General features: G+C 37.3%; 1 protein-coding gene across 7 annotated transcripts in view; it reads left to right on the top strand.

Annotated features, from left to right (window-relative positions):
• LOC129039618 (24-hydroxycholesterol 7-alpha-hydroxylase) overlaps window positions 1–21,586 on the top strand; it is a 98,303-nt gene that overhangs the window by 13,520 nt on the left and 63,197 nt on the right. For all 7 annotated transcript variants that reach the window (XM_054493600.2, XM_054493597.2, XM_054493602.2 and 4 more), the window contains 4 exons: window positions 1,341–1,490; window positions 2,904–2,997; window positions 8,291–8,398; window positions 13,804–13,894. In XM_054493600.2, coding sequence (XP_054349575.1) covers window positions 1,341–1,490; window positions 2,904–2,997; window positions 8,291–8,398; window positions 13,804–13,894 — 443 coding nt within the window. The remainder of the gene's footprint in view (window positions 1–1,340; window positions 1,491–2,903; window positions 2,998–8,290; window positions 8,399–13,803; window positions 13,895–21,586) is intronic.

Raw genomic sequence — 21,586 nt, 5'->3', positions numbered from 1 at the left:
TCTGTCACCAATCTTTTAAATTCTAATTCAGTTTAGCATTTCTATTTTATGGTGAGCAAACAAGCCAATACAGTCATTGTAATACATTTGCAGTCATTTCTCCTTAGTCATTACATACATTTGTGTATAAACTACATGGATTTTCTTCTTATAATTTTCATACTTCCTTTAGAATTTTCATAAAACATTCAATGCAATTTGCGATTATTAGAATGAGAGGACGTTGAGAGGATAGGGGAGAGAATGGAATCATAAAGTGGTGAAAAAGGTCCAGAAGATGTTTGTGTTACTTAACAAGTGGCTCAGGCAAAGTCAGTGTGGGCCTCAGGACTGAGCCCCAGGGTCCTCTATTAAGGGAGATCCCAAGAGACAGGGAAGAGCAGCAGATGGAGTCAGCCCCATTCTGAAGCTTTCTGGAAAAGTTAAATTCTGGGCATGGGAGCCATGAAAAAAATTTCCCGCATGCATAAAGAGATTTCGTAAGTTGAAGTTACCTGAGTCACTTTGCCATCTCAGCAGGAATCCTGGAATGCCCAAGGCAAGATTGAGCAGTTCAGAGTCAGAATGACAGTGAACATTTTGTTAGAGGTCCAGTAGTAGGGGGTGGAGAGGGGACACAAAAACAAACAACCAAATTAGAAAATGTGCTGAAGCATACCCAATATCTATAACAAAATGAAGATATTGAAATGAACAAAATATTCTTGGATATTTTTGAAACTTTGGGTGGAGGAGATTATGAAGGGATGGTAAATAGAAATTAAATAAACAGTATTAAGTGTTTTAAGGCATATTAACAATATTTTATATTCTTTATCTTAAGTATGCTACAGTAATCACTTTATTCTCTTAATGGTAAAACTTATTGATGATATGTACTATATTTCAATGGGCAATGGTTTGAATTTATGGGATCCTGTGAGAAATTAGGAAATTTGGTGACTAATATTGCCCTGATTCTTTGTTTTTGTTGTTGTTGTTGTTGTTGTTGCTGTCTAAAGGCATGGACTATATCTTAGCTACTATTGTTTGCTAAATAAATTATTGTTGAATTGTATTAGATAAGTTTATTATCTCGTATTTGTCAGAGTTTAATATGCTTGTTTAAAAAGCATTTAAATATCTTCAGATAAATCAAACTACAGTTTCAGTTCCCCCAGTATTATCTTGACCACAGTAAGCAAATATCAAAACTTCTTAAGAGTGACTTTTTCCCAAAAGAATCTGTCACCTATTATCGGCTCCCCATATATCGCTATGAAATAATGCCCTGCTTTGTATCCTTTGCCTTTCTTCTTTGGTCTTCGGGTCTGACTTTCTGTGTGTTTCTGTCTTTGTAGACATCTCCTTTATCCAGTCACAGTGAATATGCTCTTTAATAAAAGTTTGTTTCCCACAAACAAGAAGAAAATCAAGGAGTTCCATCAGTATTTTCAAGCTTATGATGAAGATTTTGAGTATGGGTCCCAGTTGCCAGAGTGTCTTCTAAGGTAACAGTTGTTTCCTATAATTAATTCATTGACCAAGCTTCTCTCAGCAATTCAACACCTCTCATTTTTCTGTTCTAAGTAGATGTAACAGCAGTTTAAGTGGGAGAGAAGCCATTTCTTATGACCTGTTTGTTTTTGGCGTCTGTATGTGAATTGAAGGAGGACCAAGGAAGAGAGGTGCTTTTCTTATTGTGATGAACAAAAACAAAAGAGAGAAAGAGATCGATGGGATTAAGAATTTATTTTGAGGCCTTTTATCCCATGTACAGCTTTTTATTATTGCACTCGTTGCTACAGTTAAGATTCCTGCTAAATCATCAACCTGAGCAGTCTCAGAATCAGACACTGTGCTCCTCATTCTCTCTGAGGCAAACATGGGCGTGGTTAAATGCATTTCTCACAGTTGGTTCAGACAAATGTTTGTAAAATGAGGCACATGCAAAGTAACTGCATGATTTTGAAATTTCTTGGCAGTGGCTCTATGTCTTTCTCCATATGGGTTGCTATAACAAAGTATCATAGACTGGGAGGCTTATAAACAACAGAAATTTATTTCTCATCGCCCTGGAAGCTGGAGGCCTGAGATGAGGGGGCCAGCATGGTCACGTTCTGGTGAGGGCTATTTCTCATTGCCCTGGAGGCTGGGGTCTGAGATGAGGGGGCCAGCGTGGTCACGTTCTGGTGAGAGCTATTTCTCATTGCCCTGGAGGCTGGGGTCTGAGATGAGGGGGCCAGCGTGGTCACGTTCTGGTGAGGGCTCCTTCTGGGTTGCAGACTCCCAATTTTTCACTGCATTCTCATGTGGTAAAAGGGGCAGACAGACTCTCTCAGGCCCTGTTCATAAGGTTAGTACTCCTTCTCATGAGGGCTGTAGCCTCATGACCTAGCTACCATCCAAAGACCCCCACCTCCTAATGACATCACCTTGGGGGTTAGGATTTCAACATATAAAGATTTGGGAGAGACACAGACATTCAGACCATAGCCTACGTAGACCATTCATCTACAATGGTGACTGTTCAGACAAGATTTAGAAGATGAGAGCCAGTTTGTTTTTCCCAGCTTAAGTCAGCGATTGGTTCTGTGCATTGGGTTTTCATCCTCCTGCAACTTACAGCAGCCACAGTAAAGGCAGACCAAGCAAGTGTGGGTTCTGCCTTCTTATTCAGTGCCAATCCAGTAGGACTCCAAAGTTTTTTTACAAAAGACACTAAAATGTAGTTGCTCTGCCTCCCCAACTGTCTTTGTGGACTAATCATTCCGAAGGTAGACCTTTCATGAAATTATACCTGAAAATGAAGAATAAATTTGGAGAAATAATTTTAATTCCACAGACATCCCTTTTTTATGCTGTGACCTGTTATTCCTAAAGTGCTTTCCAATTAATTTCTATATATATTTTTTCTCATGTAGAAACTGGTCAAAATCCAAAAAGTGGTTCCTGGAACTGTTTGAGAAAAACATTCCAGATATAAAAGCATGTAAATCTGCAAAAGATAATTCCATGGTAAGTATTTCTTACCTTTCTTTTGCTAATGTAAAGATAGTAATAAATTATGGTTGTTAAAATATATTTTGCTAAAACACATGAGATTGATTAGATGCCATTTTTGTGTCAACCACTGTACTGGACATGTTGAGATACATTATTTCACTGTTACATCATCACAACAACCTATGTAGAAGAGGTATCCTATTCCACAGAAGAAAAAACCAGAGACAACGAGCAAAAAAATACAATTCCGATGTTCTGTATTGATTTTTATGTTATCATACAGTTGGCTGCGTCAATAGCAACAGGTGAAAGTAATGGCAAATTAGGAAAAACAAAGCTCTACAAAATAGGCTTTGTTGTTGATGCCACTACCGTTAGTTGTTTCTTCAGATGCAAGGAGGCAGAATAGTATAATTTAAAAAGCCAGGCACTAGGAACCTGTGCCCTAAGTGTTGTTCCAGATCTGTGGTTCTTCAAATGTGGCCCATAAACTGACAGCACCAGCATCACCTGGGAATCACTCAATCAGAAACTGCAGTAGGCCAGGCATGGTGGCTCATGCCTGTAATCCCAGCACTTTGGGGGGCCGAGGCAGGAGAATTGCTTAAGCCCAGGAGTTCGAGACCAACCTGGGCAACATAGCAAGACCTGGTCTCTACAAATAATGATAAAAAAAAAAAATTAGCCAGGCATGGTTGCACACACCTGTGATACCAGCTACTCAGGAGGCTGAGGTGGGAGGATCACACTTGAACCCGGGCAGTCAAGGCTGCAGCAAACCCTGATTGTGCCGTTGCACTCCAGTCTGGGTGACAGAGCGAAATCCTGTCTCAAAAACAAACAAACAAGCAAACAAACACCTCTGAGGTAGACAATTTCTTTAACAAGCCTTACCTTTGGTTCAGATGCTTGCTAATGAGTGGTTCTCACCTCTGCCTCTCATTAGAATCACCTCTGGGAGCTTTTGAAAACTGTCTGAGGCCAGGGTCTGCCCACAGAGATTGGGTTTCATTTGGTCCGGACTGTCTAGGCTCAAATCCAGTCACTGGTTGTGTAACTTTGGGCACAGTACCTAGTCTCTTGGCCTCAGTTTCCTCACCTCATAAAGTTGTGGGAATTAAATGATTTAATTTTTGCAAAGCATTGAGAACAGAGGACTGGATAGGAGCTTATCATTATTATCATCATTTAAAAAAACTCTTCAAATATTTTTATATTTAAAGATGGCATCAAAAGTTTTTGTTTGTTTTTAGTTAAATAGCAAATATTATCATAAACAGCTTTGCTTAAACTAGAAAGGAAGATGGCCTTAGGAAAAAGGACTATGTGACTGTTTAGGTATCTCCTTCCTGAGTAAAGGGAATAGGAAGCCATAATGGAAGGCCCTTCATTGACAAACTGTTTCAGCTAATATTTTTGTTGTATAAACAACCCAGACAAACACATATGTTCTTTGCATTATTTTCCAGGACTTAGGGGCAAAAGCACATGTATATAAAAGATGTACCCAGATAGATCTGTAATCTATGGGCCTAGCAAACAGAGTTTTTAAATTACCAGTTAAAATTCCCTACCAAGGCTGAGTGCTGTGGCTCACGCCTGTAATCCCAGCACTTTGGGAGGCCAAGGCGGGTGGATCACCTAAGGTCAGAAGTTCGAGACCAGCCTGGCCAACATGGTGAAACCTCATCTCTACTAAAAATACAAAAATTAGCCTGGCATGGTTGTGCGTGCCTGTAATCCCAGCTACTCAGGAGGCTGAGGCAGGAGAATTGCTTGAACCCAGGAGGCGGAGGTTATGTGAGCCGAGATTGTGCCACTGCACTCCAGCCTGGGCGACAGAGTGAAACTCCGTCTCAAAAAAAAAAAAAAAAAAGTAAAACTCCCTACCAACAATACCTCTAGAATAGCATTTATTTTTCTCACTCTGAAGAAATGAGATATTTTTAATCATAGGTACTCTTAACTCCCTGTTTGTATTAGTCTGTTTTCATGTTGGTGAAAAAGACATACCCAAGACTGGGCAATTTACAAAAGAAAGAGGTTTAATGGTTCCACATGGCTGGGGAGGCCTCACAATCATGGTGGAAGGCAAGGAGGAGCAAGTCACATCTTACATGGATGGTGGCAGGCAAAAGGAGAGAGAGCTTGTGTGGGGAAACTTCCCTTTGTAAAACCATCAGATCTCATGGGACTCATTCACCATCACGAGAACAGCACTAGAAAGACCTGGTCCCATGATTCAGTTACCTCCCACTGGATCCCTACCACAACATGTGGGAATTCAAGATGAGATTTCTGTGGCTTCATAGTCAAACCATATCATTATTTGAATAAAAACAAAGTTTGAATTCTGCTGAAGCTAATCCAGTGTTTAAAACTTTAGGAGAGAATTCAACTTGAACATCCATGAGCAGTTTAACTTTATTTTTTTACATATTGCATCTCTGTTTTCCTCTAGCAGTGTTCACACTGAGCTTGTGTGTTTGTGTGTTTTGTATGGCATTTTTTTTTTTTTTTTTGAGACGGAGTCTTGCTCTGTCACCCAGGCTGGAGTGCAGTGGTGTGATCTCGGCTCACTGCAACCTCTGCCTCCCTGGTTCAAGCAATTCTCCTGCCTCAGCCTCCCGAGTAGCTGGGCCTACAGGCACATGCCACCACACCTGGCTAATTTTTATATTTTTAGTAGAGATGAGGTTTCACCATATTGGTCAGGCTGGTATCAAACTCCTGACCTCAGGTGACCCACCTGCCTTGGCCTCCCAAACTGCTGGGATTACAGGCATGAGCCACCGTGCCTGGCCGAGCTTATGTTTTTATACTAATATTAAAAAAAAAAGTGTGAGCTAAGAAGAAATTTAAGAGATTTTGTTGTCTTCAACTGCATAAATAGATTTCAGTGGCCTAGTGAAGCAGAAGACTGGGTAGAAGTTGAGTTTCATTTTTAAAAAATACATACACATTTTATTCCATCATTAATGTAAAATGTGATTTCTTCCATGTTATTTTAGATATATCTTAAACTAGTGTTTTTCATTTAAAATTATGACTGTGTCACAGAATATCAAAATAATGAAATATATCTATAGGATTTTCATGAGGTATAAACTTTGTCCTGTGACAACTTACATTATAAGTATGATAGAGACAAGCAGTAAATGAAATTCATATCTAAACTATTTTCAATTCTGCTAATCCATTATTACAAAAACAATAATAAGACATTAGCTAACATTTTTGGGGTACTTACCTTGTGGCAAGCATAGTGTTACACATTTCTCAAGTAATTTCTTATTTATTTTCACAACTTTAATACCAGGAAAACTGAGGATGTTAAACCCAGAAAGCTAGGGATTAGAGTAGTTAATCCCTTGAAAAATTACATGCTTTAGTAAATAATAGCATCAGTCTCTATTTTATAATGTATTTTATATGCTAGTGATTGAATAGTTTTTTTTTTCTGTGTCATAGTATCTGAAGCAAAGCTACTATGCTCTGGTACAATGCAGTTCTCCAAATCCCTATTACAAGAGAGTTGTGATTTGTGTCTCTAAGGGGGCCAGTATAGCATAGTGGCTTAGAGTGTGGGCTCTGGAGTCAGGGCTAGACTCACAGGGTTGGGATCCTAACTCAACAACCTTCAAGCTATATGTCCCTGGCAAAATTTCTTAACTTTATTGTGTTTCAGTTTCCTCATATGCATAATGGTGAAGGTAATAGTATCTGTGGGGAACCACAGACACTGGACCCTATTTGAGGGTAGAGATTGGGAGAGGGGAGAGGAACAGATAAAAACAATTATTGTATATTAGGCTTAGTACCTGGGTGATGAAATAATCTATAACAAGCTCCTGTGACACAATGTTACCTATAGAACAAACCTGAACTGTACCTCTGAACCTAAGAAAAAAAAAAAAACCCTGACAAATAGAGCCAGGGAAGGTCATGAAGAGAGTTCTCATGCTTGAATGTGTGATTAAAAAAGAAAGAGAAGAAAACTCTACAAAAACGACAAACCTGCACAAAGGCCATCACAGCCTACACAATAATACTTCTACAGGAACACCTGTCTAGCAACTGGCCTGTCCAATATTGTTATTGATCTTTGTAGACAAGGATAATGATTGCACAACAATTATGTAATCCTTCTCATTTTTTCCTTTAAAAATCGTTGTCTTCCTTTAACTCTCTGAATACGCACATAGTTTACTATTGCATGCATATTCCCGTTGCCATGCTCTATTCTCAAGTAAACATCTTTTCTTAAAAATAAAAAAAAAAGATAGTAGCATCTGCATCTTGGAGTTATAGTGAGGACTGAAATGGGCTAAATACTTGCAATACACTTAAAACAGTACTTGCCCTTAGCAAACAGTGAGTTGATATTAGCTCCCATTATTTCTATCACCTAGACATAAGTTATTTAAGATTAAAAGTAGATGAGTAACTTAATGAAAATGTTACAGTGTCTGAATTTTTTCCCATGATGGGGAGCCATCACTGGCAAAGACAAATCTGGGGAAACTGCCCTATGAAGAAAATACTTTAGTGGGATTTGTTTGGTGACTTGGGAGCAAACATAGTAGGTAGCCTTGGATGGGGCCCTGCCCTGAGCTGTCACTGTTCAAGTCAAATGTCAGTTCTCTGCATGGTTTTAGAGTATTGTGGTATTTATAATATCCTGGCTTGGCAGTTCTGCCTCCCATGGTGAATGGGCTGAGAATCTGTATGGTGGATGGGGGTGTAGTTTTCTCCTGAATGCGCCAGAGATGTGTGTTTCTCTATTGCTTGCATTTTCCTAAGAGCAGAGGTTTATAAGACAGGGATTCCAGGGCAGTGTGAAGGGCAGAGATAATAACACACAATTTGCCAATTCAGTTTGGTAAAGTAGAGATCCAAAGTGCATTTTACCCTCTGAAAGGTTTTATTTTAAGCACGTTTTAGGTACTAACTCATTTAATTCTCACAACAATCCTATGAGGTAGGTACCATATTATGAACATTTTATGGATGAGGACACAGAGGCACAGAGAGATTAAAGTAGCTTGTTCAAGGTCATCCAGCTCTTAAATAGCTGAGCCAGGATTTGAACAAATGCAGTGAGGTGGTCAAGCTCCAGAATCCCTACTCCTAATTACTATACTACAGTAAGGACATAAATCCCTTCACATGCCTCAAACTGCAAAACCTAGGAATGGCAGAAATGATATCTTTCATATTAAAGAAAAATGCATGATCTCTTGTTTATTAACATCAATATTTGTCACATAGCCATGGTTTGGCAATGTTTATTTCTTTTAAACAGACGTTATTGCAAGCTACGCTGGATATTGTAGAGACGGAAACAAGTAAGGAAAACTCACCCAATTATGGGCTCTTACTGCTTTGGGCTTCTCTGTCTAATGCCGTTCCTGTAAGTATATTAGTAAAGTATGAGTTACATTGCTCTCCACTGTCCTTTCATCTTTTTTTCCTTCATTTCTTTCTTCCATTCTTTTTTCCACTCGTCACTCATTATGGAAAAGAAAAAAACTACAGTGGATTTGATTGTGAGATAAAAACCAAAACTGAATGCCTAATGAAATTTGATTAGGTTACAAAGGAGACAAAACAGATCTCAAGCAAATTCTGTCCTCTGAAAGGCAGTGTGTAACAGGATGAGGGAAAAGCTTACCCTTTGGGGCCGGTTGTAGACAACATCTGTTTATGGAGCACTTTTTGTATGTCTGCCAAAGTGCTCAGTATTGGTATTGAAAAGATGAATAGGGATTGGCCACATACTTTTATTGGAAAGAATAAGTAAATGGATAGTTTCAGGTAACTTGGGCTTGGATCCAGACATCCCAATTCATAGTTGTAGACTGTCACAGTGGTAATTTAAATTTTCTGTGCCTCCATTTCCTAATAAGAGATAATGTACTATTTTACCTAATAAGGGTTTAAAAAAAAAGGGATAATGTATGTGAACCTCCCAGTGTGGTCTTAGAACTTGGGTGCTCAATAAATGGTAATTCTCATTTCTCTACAAAAGTTGTTATGAGGATTTAATAAGATAAGCCTAGCTGGTATCAATGAATATTAGCTCTTTCTCTCCATTTGTACCCATTCTCCTTCTGTGTGCCATTCCTGTTTGCATTGCTTAGCATTATGGTCCTACAAGCTTCCGCATGAATGGTGCTGGTGAAATTGGAACTTTCAACACTTCTAAAGAGAGGCAAGACTTAAAAAACTGTTTTTTGTTTGTTTGTTTGTTTTTGAGATGGCATCTCATTCTGTCACCCAGGCCGGAGTGCAATGGCGTGATCTCGGCTCACTGCAACCTCTGCCTCCGGGGTTCAAGCGATTCCCCTGCCTCAGCCTCCTGAGCAGCTGGGATTACATGCGTGAGCTACTGGACCCGGCTAAAAAGCTGTTTCTTTTAAAATCTGTCTTGAATTAGATTAGAGCCATGAGATTTGTCTGTCACGTCATATTCAGAGCAAACAGTTTCCTGGGCCAGGAGGTTCTCACATTAGCCTAAGATGCTACTTATATTATCTGAAATTAAAGGGTAACTTTTTAAATATACTTGTTTTCTACTAAACAGGTGGATTTAACCTATCCATAATGATATGTGTGGGCATTTTTCTTCCTTTTTCTTCTAACAGATAGAAATGAGGGAGATGTTTTAAGTATTATTTATTTAGCCTTACTTTTATAAAGGCCTAGGTTGTTAAAGGCTTTCTCAGTCCTGATATTCTAGTTTCCCTTAACTTGTTGAAAATTTTACTGCATAAAGAGAAGAGATAGAAATTCTGGCCTCTTTTCTCAAATGTATATTAGACAGTGGAATATACATTTCATCTGATATGGTCAAGTAAAAGTAGTCTAAACCCTTCCCCTTCTTTATGTACCAATAATATTATTCTCTGGTTTTTCCTTAAATAATATTCTTGGAAACTGATTAAGCTATAGCAAAATTGAAAAACAAACATCAGAACAACTCTCAAAGTAGCAACAAAACAGGCACTCCTGTCAAAGAATTATTTTTCAATATCTCATTAGAAACATCCCCCGGAAGAAAGACACACAAAGCCCCATTGATCTGACACAGGCGAAGTCAGTTCTTTGGAATTTGTTCTTGGCGCTGGTCTGAAAGGATTTAAATCATTCATTTCAGAAAGAAAGTGTCTGATGATTAGAGAAGATTCCATCTCACTGGCTCTTGTTGGCACCTCCAAGAGGCAGCCTGGTGAGCAGGCAGAGATCCTGGAGAGGCTTTAGAGTCAGATCCAAAGCCAGTTCCCAGCACTGGGTAACAGTGGGCCAATTGTTTAACCTGCCCAAGCCTCAGTGCCCTTATCTGTAAAATGGGATTAATGCTGTACCTACCTTAAAGGGTTGTTGTAAGGATTATTTTGGTAAGAAATAGATTGTTGCTAATAGCACCTGGTTCAGCACAGGTCTTCAATAAATGCTAGTTTTCTTCCCTTACAAAAATTATCTCCCTAGTTTCAGTCAATCATTACTTTCAATGGCCCATTAATACTGAACATAGGCTTCCAAATGTTTGATGGCTCAAAGGCCCCAGAGTGGGAATATCCACTGCTGTTCTGGTTTGGTGACCTTTATTGCTGCTGAGAATACCAGAAGCCCTGCCAGAGGTGTAAGTGGTGGGGCCTGTCTTTTCCTGGAGCCCAGAGTATATCTGTATGTCCTCTCTCCTACTTTGTACTCTGCCTCAAGGCCCACAGGACTGAGAGCTCAGGCTTTAGATAGGTTAGGCACTGGGTCACTAGGAGGCTCCATTATGGCCCAAGATATTAACTATAATTTATGAAATTATTTTTATGGGAAAACCATTTCTAAGTTCCAAGAAATTTCTGACTGCCAAATGATTTTTTTAGAAGATTTCTCCAAACCAATCACAAAGCTGACATTTTACCTTTTTTATCTGCTGTGTCTCTTACATTCTTTCTAAATACTTTCAGTAGCAATTGCTACCCCATCCCACTCTCAACTCCCACAGTATTTATTTTTTGTAACATGTGTTTGCTCTCTCACCATCTTGTACATTTCGTTCATTTTTCTCCAATATGTATTCATATGCCCAGCTAAATGTGAAAATACTTTGGACAGGAGTTATCTCCCAACATATTTGTGTTTACCATGATTGGTAGAAGACTCTCTGGCATGGTATAAAGACTCCATCAAAATCTCTTTCTGAATAGATAAAGCAGTACCAAAGAACACACTCAATTCATCTTCTCTTTGACACAGCAAAGATACAGAGTTTTCCTCCTTGCCCTTTCTCTCATTTGTTCTTACCTCTCCAAAACAATGGAATGACATTGTGGTGGCTGCTTCTGCAGTTCAGTGAGCTGAGTGGCCCTTCTTCTTCTTGCCCATCTCTGATCATGGACTTGAACTGTTTTACAAAATACTAATTGGTACTGTTGGGAGCAGTTTTCAACCCCTTTCCCAAATGTGGGTGCACAAAGACCTCAAGGTCACTTATCCTTGCTTATTGATGTAGTAATACATATAAACTTTTATTAACTCTTTATTTTATATGCCTTTTTATCTTTTAAAAATACTTTGGCTTTTTTAAAAATAGAAAAAATTTTAAAAACTGAAATCTGTTAAGGAAAAAGGAGACATTAAAAAAAAAAAGTGGCTCACGCCTGTAATCCCAGCACTTTGGGAGGCCGAGGCAGGTGGATCACAAGGTCAGGAGATCAAGACCATCCTGGCTAACACGGTGAAACCCCGTCTCTACTAAAAATACAAAAAATTAGCCGGGCGTGGTGGCAGGTGCTTGTAGTCCCAGCTACTCAGAAGGCTGAGGCAGGAGAATGGTGTGAACCCAGGAGGCAGAGCTTGCAGTGAGCCGAGATCATGCCACTGCACTCCAGCCTGGGCAACAGAGTGAGACTCTGTCTCAAAAAAAATAAAAATAAAAGTAACAGCCATTTGTAGTTTAGCTAAATTCCTTATGTTTGTCATTTAAAAAGTAGTATCCAATTTTATTGAATCTCTAAAGCTATATTTAGGCACATACAACTATGAACATCTGTTTTGCGTTAACTGAAAATCTAAGTAATATGGCTTGGCTTTGTGTACCCAGCCGCATCTCATCTTGCATTGTAATCCCCACATGTAAAGGGAGGGACCTGGTGGGAGATGATTGGATAATGGGGACAGTTTTCCACAGGCTGTCCTTGTGATAGTGAGTGAGTTCTCATAATATCTGATGCTTTAAAAGTGTTTGACCATTTTCCCCACCCCCTTCTTCTGCCACCATGTAAGATGTGCCTTGCTTCCCATTTGCCTTCTGCCACGATTGTAAGTTTCCTGAGGCCTCCCCAGCCATGCAGAACTGTGAGTCAGTTGAACCTCTTTTGTTTATAAATTACCCAGTCTCAGGGAATTCTTTATAAAGAAGTGTGAAAACAGACTAATACATTATGTATTATCACTATTTTTTTTCCCAACATGAACTCTGACTCAAGTAAGATGAAGTGAGTATGGAGTAGTTATTAACTGAATTCAATAATTTAGCACTTTTATCTGTAGTTAATAGTAGAAAGGGGGCCTGAGTAGAGACAGGACAAGATAGTTCTCTGAGCATCTGTTTCATCATCTGTAAAAATGAACTGGATAATCTCTAGGATAAATCTTTCTTAATCTCTAAATTGAGGACCCTTGGTTCCCCTATTCACCTTGTTTATGTAAACAGTACCATATTTATCCTTGCACTATCAATCTAAAGTTACAAAGGGAAAAATCAATGAACAGTATTGAATTTGGCTTATTTGAGCACTTCTTTTCGGACAATTGCTCTTCCTCTTTTGACCACAGAGGGGAGTATTGGTATTATTTAAAGGTACGTAATGTTACCTCACAAAAGAGACAGACTAAATTTAGTCAAAGTATTGCGTGATTCATTTCAGGACCAATTTTCCTAGATGAAATCTCTTTCATAATGAATGTATTTAGAAAAAAATGAACGTGAAACCCACACTTCTTTGGATGATTTTATACAGGTTTTCTTTATTATGTAACCTAAGAATAGAAGCAAAACTATTTACCTGAGGAGGAAGTTAATTTTTAAGATGTAAAGCAGTATGATTTTATCTTGTAATACCATAACGAGGAAAGATATGAAGTAAGTTTGAGTGGCCAAGAGAGAAAATGTGCAAATATACTATATTCAATAGCATTCAAGTGTGAAAGGACTCAAAAAATTTTTTTCTTTTATTTACTAATTCAGAGCCAAAAAAAGCCCAAAAAAAAGGACTCTGTTTTTGACATTGCGTACTCTCATAATTTAGTTTACGGGATGGTTTCCTGCTGCGTTTTCCTGGGCTTATTTAAAACTACTATGTTTCAGTTGCAGAATATAAAATTTGCTAATTCACTTGTATTCTAAGGAAATTAAATCTTAAGAAATGTTTTTGTTTTGGATTAATATTCTTAAGTGTCATAACTAGTTGCTTCTGAAAATTTAATATATGCCTATATAATATTTTATGTTACTCATTAGTAAAAATAACAACTTTTCTCATTTTTTAGTGAAGATAGATGTTTAATCTATTTAAATTATATAGTTAAATTATAGTGACAGAATAAAAATTTAAATCTGGCTTCTTAGAGATATATTACATATCTCTTATTCATAATATCTAGTTGTTTTCAAAATATGCTTTCTACTAATGTGCTCTTAAGGTTAATTTAAACATCATCCTTTTTAAAAAATATATGTATGGCTAATACTAAATATGCTTTTGTTCACCTTCAAAGAAGTTCATATTCTTGATATATGTTTTTCTTTTTAAGGCTGCATTTTGGACACTTGCATACGTCCTTTCTCATCCTGATATCCACAAGGCCATTATGGAAGGCATATCTTCTGTGTTTGGCAAAGCAGGTACTAAACCTTATTATATAGAAAGACATAGCTAATAATGCATGTTTGTCACACATTATTGGCAAAGCTAAATACCTATAATTTTATAAAAATTCAACATAATCCAAAATTCAACATAATTTGTTATATATCAGGATATAAATTGATCAGGTAGAATCCTAGAGTTTAATTACTGTCAAGCATATTTTTGTGCAACTCCTTCATTTTCCAAATGATGAAACCAGTGCTGTAGAGATTGTGATTTGCCTAATTTCCTTACTTAAATGTATATACACATGTTTGTTCTTCTAATGTCTTGGATCCTCACCTCAATTGAATGAATGTCCACAGTTTTCAAGTTCGGGATTTTTCAGATTTTATCAAAGTAATAGGGGTATATTCCATATATTACATAAGAGCCCTAATGGGACTGTAGAGGTCAGGTAAGGCTTGCTACCAAAGGATTATTAAAAGACAACAAACAAAAAACAAGTGAACAAAAAGAAACAAAAAAACCCTCATGGTTGTTAGAAATTTGAGGATTTAGGAACTGCAAATAGGGATTGTTGCCTTGAATTCTTTAGTTCAGATGTTGGCTATTTATTTATCATCTATTTTAAAAAGCAAATACAAGCTTGAACAGAGAGTACTCAACTACTTGTTTATTCAGCATAATTTGACCAATCTGGGGAGTTGACTTTTTTAAACTTCTTAATATGTCGTATTATGTATCCTGATATAAAAAGAATAAGAAATGATACGGTTTTCTTGGAAGAAAACAATATAATATTAGGGCAAAAGGTATGATGCCAGTTAATGATTTTCCCTCTCCCTTCCGTGATTACTGAAAATATTTTATTTAAAGTTTTTTTTTTTTGGATTGCTTCTTATGGAGTTAAACCAAAAAGTAAACTGGCTTGGCAAGCATGAATATCTAAGTAATATTGTCTGAGCCTTGAGTATGCGTCAGCAGATGCTGGACCTTATAGAAATCGTGAGCATTATTATCATTGAATGCCTACAATGCTAACAGGTTAGATTCTGGAAAGACACTGGTGAATATAAGAGAAGACAACTGGCCTTTGTGCAGCTTGCATCTACAAAACAATTAGAAAGGCACATGCCCATATGTCTACAAATGGAAAAAGGCAATGCACTCTTGATTGTCACATATTCTCCTTTATCATTTCCTTACTAGAGTCTTCCTGACTTAGGGTCCTCCAAATTTGTGGTCTTTAGGAAATAAAAGAGTAGAGAGGGGATGATGGGGATAACATGGGGGGTCCTCTCCAACCCAAAGGCCACAACAGAAATGTAACATTAATCTAAATTTCTACAAGGCTTGATTCTAGAACTCTTGACCCCAGTTCTAGTGGAGAAAGATTAAAACCTTTTTTCTTTTTCTATGTTGTTGTTTATTTTTAAAACCGTTGTTCTCTTCTGACACAAAAAATGCTCCTTCGAATAGTACTACCAGTGCAACAGCTACATTGTATCAATGCTTTCAGTCTATAAGACACTACTGCAGAATTGAAAACTATTTATGAAAGACATCAAACTTTTTTTTAACTGTACTTATACAGAAGCTATTCAATCAATCCATACATAAGATCTAGTAGCAGCTCAGAAATTTAAATGTTGTGAGAGGAGTCCATGGATCTTTGGAAGCTGATATCAAGGAAGATATCCATGTGTGCATACAAAGGATTCCGTCAAGGAAGGAACATTTAAGTACATCGTATTAGTCAGGATTCTCCAGAAAAATGGAACCAATTAGGATGTAAATAGATACATAGATAAAGAGAGAGAGAAAACTCAAAAGACATTTATTATAAAAAATTGGCTGACCTGGCTATGGAGGCTGAGGAGTCCCATGATATGCTGTTGATGCAGGCTCTCAGTGGATTGGATGGTGCACACTTACATTAGGGAGGGAAGCCTACTTTACTGAGCCCATGAATTCAAATACTCATCTGTCATCCAGAAACAGCCTCACAGGCACACCCAGAGTAATGGTTAAACTGAATACCCCATGGCCAGTCAAGTTAACATATAGAAGTACCCATCATCCAGGCATCATCTAATCTGTTGAGTTTTGTTTCTCTGGAGAACCCTGAGTAAATTTACCCACCCACGTATAGGAGGGCAGTCTGCCCTACCCAGTCTACTGATTGAAATGCTAATATCAACTATTAATACCCTCACAGACACACCCAGAAATAATGTTTAGTCAAATATCTGGGCACCCCCTGATCCAGTCAAGTTACATGTACAAATTATCATCACAGGCATAGAACAAGAATCTGACTCAGTACAGCAGTTTTTCCATTCTATGCTCTTGTCTCCCACAAGATCACTATTTCCTTCTTGGGAATGTCTTTTATGAATTTCCAATGCTGTATCTCTGTGGCTTCAACACTCACTTCTAGCCACTTTGCCCAACTTTCTTATAAAACGAATCTCAGGGTAAAAACTACTATTGAATACTTGGGAAAGGAAAGGGTCAGACTCATACCACTTTTCTAAAGGCAGTTAGTTCTTGAACTATCTTGATAGCTGCCTTTCAGGCTACTCTTATGTTCTCTATTTGTTTACTTTAAAATGAAAACTTTTTGGGGCTCCTTTGTGAAGATGCTTGCTTAGCCTCAATTATTTGGGGTGGTGCTTTTCATTATTCTATTTCCTCTAACTAATCCTGTACACCTTCTATCTAAGTCTTTATTATCTACCTAAGTCTTTATTATCTTCCTAAGTCTTCATTATCTGCTTCTTCCTTTTCTTGTTTTACAGCTATGTTTTTATTTTTTAATTGCACACTTTTTAATTTAATTTTTAGAGACAGGGTCTCACTTTGTCACCTGGAGTGCAGTGGAATGATCATAGCTCACTACAGCCTCCAGCTCCTGGGCTCAAGTGATCCTCCTGCCACAGCCTCCTGAGTAGCTAGGACCACAAGTGTATGCCAGCATATCAGGCTTCATTTTTTTTAATGGGACATTCGGACAGAGGAAGGTAGAAGTGCGTTCTCAGGTTGTCATCTTGAGCTATAAGTTTGTGTGCATGTAACATGCATCAACTTATGAATAAAATTATATATATATAATCATATATAATTAATATACCATAAAATTTATCCTTTCAAAGTGTGAAATGTAGTAGTTTTTAGTATATTTATAAGATTGCAACCATCAACACTGTCTAGTCCCAGAACATTTTTATCACCTTCAAAATAAATCCCATACCCATTAGGAGTCACTTTCCATTTCCTTCTATTTCTAGCTTCTGATGACCATTAATTTACTTATTGTCCTGACACACTTGCCTTTTGTGGACAGTCCATATAAATGGAAACATATGATATGTGGTCCTTTGTGTCTGGCTTCATTCGTCTAGTGTACTGTTTTATATTATAATGTTTTACATTAATTGATTTTCAGGTCTTGAAGCATCCATGCATTTCTGGAATAAATCCTGCTTAATCCTCGTATATAATTTTCTTTATATGTTGCTAGATTCAGTTTGCTAGTATTTTTTGAAGTATTTTTTTGAAGAATCTATGTTAATAAGGAATATTGACTTATAATTTTCTTTTCTTAAAATAACTTTGTCTGGTTTTGGTATCAAGATAATTCTGGCTTTAAAGAGTGTATTTCTTCCTCTTCTTATTTTTGAAAGAGCTTATGAAAGATTGATGTTATTTCTTCTTTCAACATATGGTAGAATTCACCAATGAAGTGATCTGGTCCTAAGATTTTCTTTTTGAGAAGTTTTTTATTAGTTCAGTCTTTCTACCTGTTACTGGTCTATGTAGACTATCTATTTCTTCTTGAGTCAGTTTTATACTTTATGTCTTTTTAGGACTATGTCCATTTCATCTAGATTATCTAATTCGTTGGTATAAAATTTTTCATAGTGTTCCACACAATCTGTTTTATTTCTGTAAGGGCACTAGAAAACCAAATATTTCATTCCTGATTTTAGTTTGGGTGCTGTTTTACCTTCTTGGTCATTGTAGGTACATATTTGTCAATTTTGTTTTCAAAGAACTCACTTTTTAATTTTGTTTATTTTAACTTGATTTTATTTTTCCTAGTGATTTTTGTATTTAATTTAATTTTGTTCCAATCTTTACAATTTCTTTATTGATATTGTCTCTTTAGTTCTTTAGAAATGATTTCTTTAGTTCTTTGAACATAATGAAAATATCTGATTTAAAGTCTTTATTAAGTCCAGCAACTGAGTTTCTTCAGGGACCCTTTCTGTTGATTCCTTTTTTTCTCTGTGAATAATCTATTCAGACAGTCTTCTACTTATAGTGGTTCAACTCTTGATTTTTTAACTTTATGATTGTGTGAAAATGATACACATTCAACACTGTATTTTCTTATTTCATGTCTTGTTTATGTTTCTTATTATATGGCTTATAGTTCTTTGTTGGAAACTGGACATTTTAAATAATAAAATGTAACAACTTTGCAATTAGATTCTTCCCTTTCCTCAGGGTTTGTTGTTGTTGCTGTTTATTGTTCTTGTTGTTTGTTTGATTGTTTAGTGACTTTTCTTAACTAATTCTGTAATGTTTGCATTCTTTGTCATGGGTGGCCACAGAAGTCTCTGTTCCATTATTTAGTGATCAGGTATTAACTAGACAGATATTTCTTTACCTCAGTAATTTAGAAGTCCCCATTCTTTGCTAAGGGGCTGTGTGTGCATGTTGGCCATGCCTTCAACACTCAGCCAAGCAGTTGACAACTCTGCGTTAGCTTTCACTTTCTACCTGTGCAGAGCCTCAAGGATGGGTGTACATGACAGCTTGTGGCCTTCTCATGTCTTTCCTGAGCATGAGTAAAGCCCTGGGCAAATGGATGCCCTTCTAAATTCCTGGGAATTCATTAGACCTCTGCAAAGCCACTATGAACAACTCATTCCCTAGCCTTTCATTTTCATTTTGTTGGTTTGCCTGTTGTTTGTCCAACAGTTACCTACTGACTCAGATAGTTGCAAAGTTAAACAGTTGTCTTTAAATATTTTAAACCAACACCCCTGGAGGAAAGGCTTTTCATACTGAGTGAGCTCCAAGTCATGTCGAATAAAGACAGTCCTGCGAGTAAGGTTCTCTAGGAAACTGCCAAACTTGTCGCATAATGAGAATACTGTAGTAATGAGGTTTAGAAGAAGTTCCAACCTTGTTCTGCCCTATCTAGTGACTGCTGGGTTGTTGATTTTCACTGTGAATGCAGACTTCTGGCTTTTAAGGCTTCTATGGGGATGTAGAGAGGGGTTTGAGAATAGGGCAGGTTAAAATGACGTTAAGCTTGATGTTCTTATCAAGATTCAGCTGTTTTTTTCTTGAATAGACATTCTTGAATTGCTGCAAAACTTTGGTTAATCTGTAGAATTCTAAAAAACTTGATTCTTAGAATTTTTACCAGATTTCTTTATTGCTTTTAAGGAGAGAACTTTAGGAGATCCTTGCTCTGCTATTTTTACTGACATCACCCTGAAATATAAGTTTTAAAATTTCTTTAGAAAACCTCCCAGGCTTATGTGGATTAACCCTTAATTCATCCATTATTTTACTTGGCCCTCAAACTTATTTTTTGAGTGCTCACCATGTGAAGACATTGTGTGAAGTACCAGAGCTATGAAGATGAGTAAAGTACAGTCCATGTTCTTGCAGAAACTGATGAACTAAGTGCTTTTTATAAAAATTGAAGACAGGTTTGGAAGTATCCAGAAGATATTAGGAGAGAAAAAGGAATATTTACGTTGTTTCTTTGGAGACATGTACCTGCTGGTAAATTCAGTAAGATTCCTGTGCCTGGAACTCTTTCCCTTACTAATCTTTCAGTCAGCTTGAATGTCACCTCTTCAGATAGATATTTTAGTCTTACCCCATCTAAAGTCACTAAAGGCCACATCTGCTGTCTCTGAACCCAATCAGCTCTTCCTCTAGATATCTGCTTGTCTAACTCTTAACACCTTAAAGTCCTTGCTCAAATCTCACTTTACCAATTAGGGCTTACACTGACTCTATTTAATGCTATAATACCACCTTCCCCCATCCCTGGCATTCCTGATTTTCTCTAGCCTTTCCCTCCCTCCCCCCTCCCTCCCTCCTTTCCTCCTCTTTCTTTTCTTTTCCTTTTTTCTTTTCTTTTCTTTTCTCTCTCTCTCTTTCCCTCCCTCCCTCCCTCCTTTCTTTCTTTCCTTCTTTCTTCTTTCTCTTTATCCTTCCTTCCCTCCCTCCCTCCCCTTCCTTCCTTCCTTCCTTCCTTCCTCCTTTAGCTCCTGTGTAGGCTGTGTTATAAAGTAATTTTCATTTCTAATTCAGGACTCCCACTGTGAGAATCTGCCCATCAACAGAGGCTCATTCTTTCTTAAAAAAAAAAAAAAAAACAAATAAAAATGTGCTTGAAGTTTTTTCACTGTTGCATTTGACTTTTCCACCCATGCTTTTTAACATAGGATAGCATACACATGCGCCCTTTTTATTTTATTTTTTTTGCTGATCAGTTTTACTTTGCCTTTATTTAAACAATAAATTAATAAACATTTCTGTTAATTTACAAGGAACCAGATTAATTAATAGAAATGTACCTTCATAGAAATGATTCCTATCTTACATAAAAGTCATGATTTATGCATCATAAAAGGCACATACAGAATTTTCATTGGATTAGAGAGTTAGCAGTTGGATTCATGAATTTCAGTCTTGTCACTCACTAATTGTGTGATTGTGGTTGAAAGAGAAACCTTACTCAGAGCCAATCAACAGTGGTTTTTGGTACCACTGTGTTTTGATTTAGCAGCAATCCTGACTAGGGATATACCAACACTGTGGGATTGCCAGGGTCTGTTACCTGGTGACATTGACTCAGCTACACATTATACACTGGTGAGGAAAGCGTCTGACTCTCCTCATAAATATAAACAAGTATAAACACTAGTAAAGTGAAAAGTGATATTCTAGGTAAACTCCGTATTGTCTGCTTTATTTTAATTAGTTGATGAGTTTTACTTTATTGCATTTAAGCATTTGTATTTATTCTTGAAATCTTATATATTGTCATTGTTTACCCATATTATAACTTGTATGCAGCTTCCCTTCACTTGGGTGTGTCTCACCACCACCACCATCTTGCCAACCAATAACAACCATCATGTTATTACAGGACTCCGTCATGGCGTATCATAGACCTGAGTCCCTTCAGTTAACTTAAGCTCATGCTCACTACCCTACTCCAGCCTGCCAGGGCCCAGTGGCTGATGGCCAAAGTTGTGTCTGTGACAGATTCTTGGCCCCTTGTGTAATGCATTGCCCAAAATAATCAACAAAAAGATTAAGGAGCAGAGCCAAGGACACTCCAGTGGAATTATGAACAGAAGGAGGTTATTTTATTTTAAAAAATTATCTCCATTCCCACCAGTAGCCTGACACTACGAACCTAACACAGAGATTTTGGAGGCTATAGCTTATCATGCAGGAAATTTCTCACATAGCCTCATTTACCTTTGCTAGCCTAGCTTTTAAAATCCTAGAATGGACCCAGGAAATAGTAGATTATGGAGGAGCTTCTTGCAAACTACTTCTCATTTATCAACCTTGAAGACCACATATAGATTACTTAAGAAAGTATTTATAAATGCAAGAAAGTTCATTCGAAACTATTCTTTCTACCCCAAATATATAATTTGGCTATCTTCTTATTC

The sequence above is a fragment of the Pongo pygmaeus genome, chromosome 5, assembly GCF_028885625.2.
Source record: "Pongo pygmaeus isolate AG05252 chromosome 5, NHGRI_mPonPyg2-v2.0_pri, whole genome shotgun sequence".
In the NCBI taxonomy this organism is placed as follows: domain Eukaryota; kingdom Metazoa; phylum Chordata; class Mammalia; order Primates; family Hominidae; genus Pongo; species Pongo pygmaeus.
The sequence above is the reverse complement of the archived record's forward strand: the minus strand, read 5'-3'. Positions and strand labels throughout refer to the sequence as shown.